Source organism: Parus major, unplaced genomic scaffold, assembly GCF_001522545.3.
Source record: "Parus major isolate Abel unplaced genomic scaffold, Parus_major1.1 Scaffold404, whole genome shotgun sequence".
In the NCBI taxonomy this organism is placed as follows: domain Eukaryota; kingdom Metazoa; phylum Chordata; class Aves; order Passeriformes; family Paridae; genus Parus; species Parus major.
The window spans coordinates 1,336-3,073 of NW_015379314.1; the positions used below are offsets into that span (position 1 = coordinate 1,336).

The 1,738-nt window shown below is 72.8% G+C and overlaps 1 protein-coding gene across 1 annotated transcript; it reads left to right on the plus strand.

Annotated features, from left to right (window-relative positions):
• Positions 1 to 468: 468 nt before the first annotated feature.
• Positions 469 to 1,724, plus strand: LOC107199011 (peptide YY-like). Its single transcript, XM_015616308.1, has 4 exons — positions 469 to 510; positions 928 to 1,106; positions 1,258 to 1,329; positions 1,480 to 1,724. The coding sequence occupies exons 2-4, from the start codon at positions 928 to 930 to the stop codon at positions 1,502 to 1,504; spliced, it is 276 nt and encodes a 91-aa protein (XP_015471794.1). The 5' UTR covers positions 469 to 510; the 3' UTR covers positions 1,505 to 1,724.
• Positions 1,725 to 1,738: the final 14 nt, after the last annotated feature.

Below are 1,738 nucleotides of genomic sequence, written 5' to 3' on the forward strand. Positions count from 1 at the left end.
TGTCCCTGTCCTGTGTCCTGTCCTGTGTCCCTGTGCCACTGCTGCCTGTCACATCTGTCATGTGCCTGTCTCACCTGCCTGTGCCGTGGTGACACATCTGTGCCCATGTCCCGTGCCCGTCTGGCATTGCCGTGTCCGTGTCCTGTGACCACACGCGTGTCCCCGTGTCTGTCCGTGTGTCCCCGTGTCCCCGTGTCCCTCTGTCCCCGTGTCCGTGTGTCCCCCTGTCCCCGTGTGTCCCTGCCGTGTCCCCCCCCGCTCTGTCCTCCCCAGCCGCAGTGCCCCGGGCCGGGGGCTGTGCCGGGGGACAGTGACAAGGTGCTGGCACGTGTCGCCCGCCCGTGGCGGGGGGGCCGCAGGGTCCTGCGTGCCCGTGGGTCTGTCACGCGTGAGGGAGGAGCCACCAGCCCCCCTCGGGCTATAAAACCCCGGGCGGGTGCAGGAGCCGCCGTGTCCCCGGCACTGTCACCCCACTGCCAGGCCCCACCTGTCACCTCTGCCTCCGCCATCGTGAGTGCAGGGACGGGGCTGGGGTCCCGGGGGGTCCCTGAGGGGAGGTCGGGACCCCAGGAGGGACAATCACCTTGGGGACCTGTGGGGTCCCTTGGGGTGCACGTGGGTCTGTGGGGTCCTTGGGGGTGGGACAGCTCCCTTGGGGACACTGCGGGGGGGTCTCCGGGAGGGAGATGTCCCCGTTGGATATGGGGGGGTCCCGGGGGGTGAAGATGTCCCTTCAGGGGGGCTGGGGTCCCGGGGGGGGGGATGAAACAATCCCCTGGGGAGCCGGGGATGCTCTGAGGGTGTGACATTCCCACAGGGAACGGGGTCCCGGGGTGTGGTGGGGGGCAGAGCTGGGTCGGGGGTCCCGGGGGCGATGGGGGTGCCCCACCCGCAGCCGCAGCCGCCCCTCGCCCCCGTCCCCCGCAGATGGTGATGTCCCCGCTGCCGTGGCGCGCGCTGGTGGCCGTGTCCCTCTGTGTCCTGCTGTGCCTGGCGGCCGCGTACCCCCCGAAACCCGAGAGCCCCGGGGACGACGCGTCCCCCGAGGAGATGGCCCGGTACTTCTCGGCCCTTCGCCACTACATCAACCTGGTGACGCGGCAGAGGTGAGCGACAGGGCCGGACACGCGTCCCCCTTGGTGCTCCCGTCCCTGTCCCCGCGCACCCCCGGGCTCCGCGCGCTCCCGCGGGGTCCCCGTTGTTCCCGCGCGCTCCCGCGGGGTCCCCGTTGCTCACGCGCGCTCCCGTGGCCCGCAGGTACGGGAAACGCTCCAGCCCCGGCTCCGCGGTGGCGGAGCTGCTCCTGGGGGCCGGCAGTGACAGGTCACGGTGAGTGTCCCTGTCGCCGTCCCCCTCCCTGGCTGCACACAGGGGCTGCGCTGTCGCCCGCACCCCGGGGTGGGGGTCCCGGGGCTGTTCGGGGTCCCGGGGGGTTCGGGGGTCTCGTTCCCCCTTTTCTCACCCCGGCTGTTCCCGCAGGTTCGATGACGACTCCTCGTGGTGACCGCCCCGCCCAGCCCCCCTGTCCCCCAAATCCTCCCCATCTCTCCAGGTCCCCCCAGGGGACCCAGGGCCAGCGCGGGACCCCCCGCTGGAGGGCCGGGGACCCCCAGAACCCGGCCCGGGGGCGTCCCGCTGTCGGGGGGAGCCCCCGACCCCGTCCCCTCCCCACCGCTGTCGGGGGGGCCCCGCGTGGTCCCTGCACGGCGACAATAAAGAGCAGCTCGTGGGCACGGCC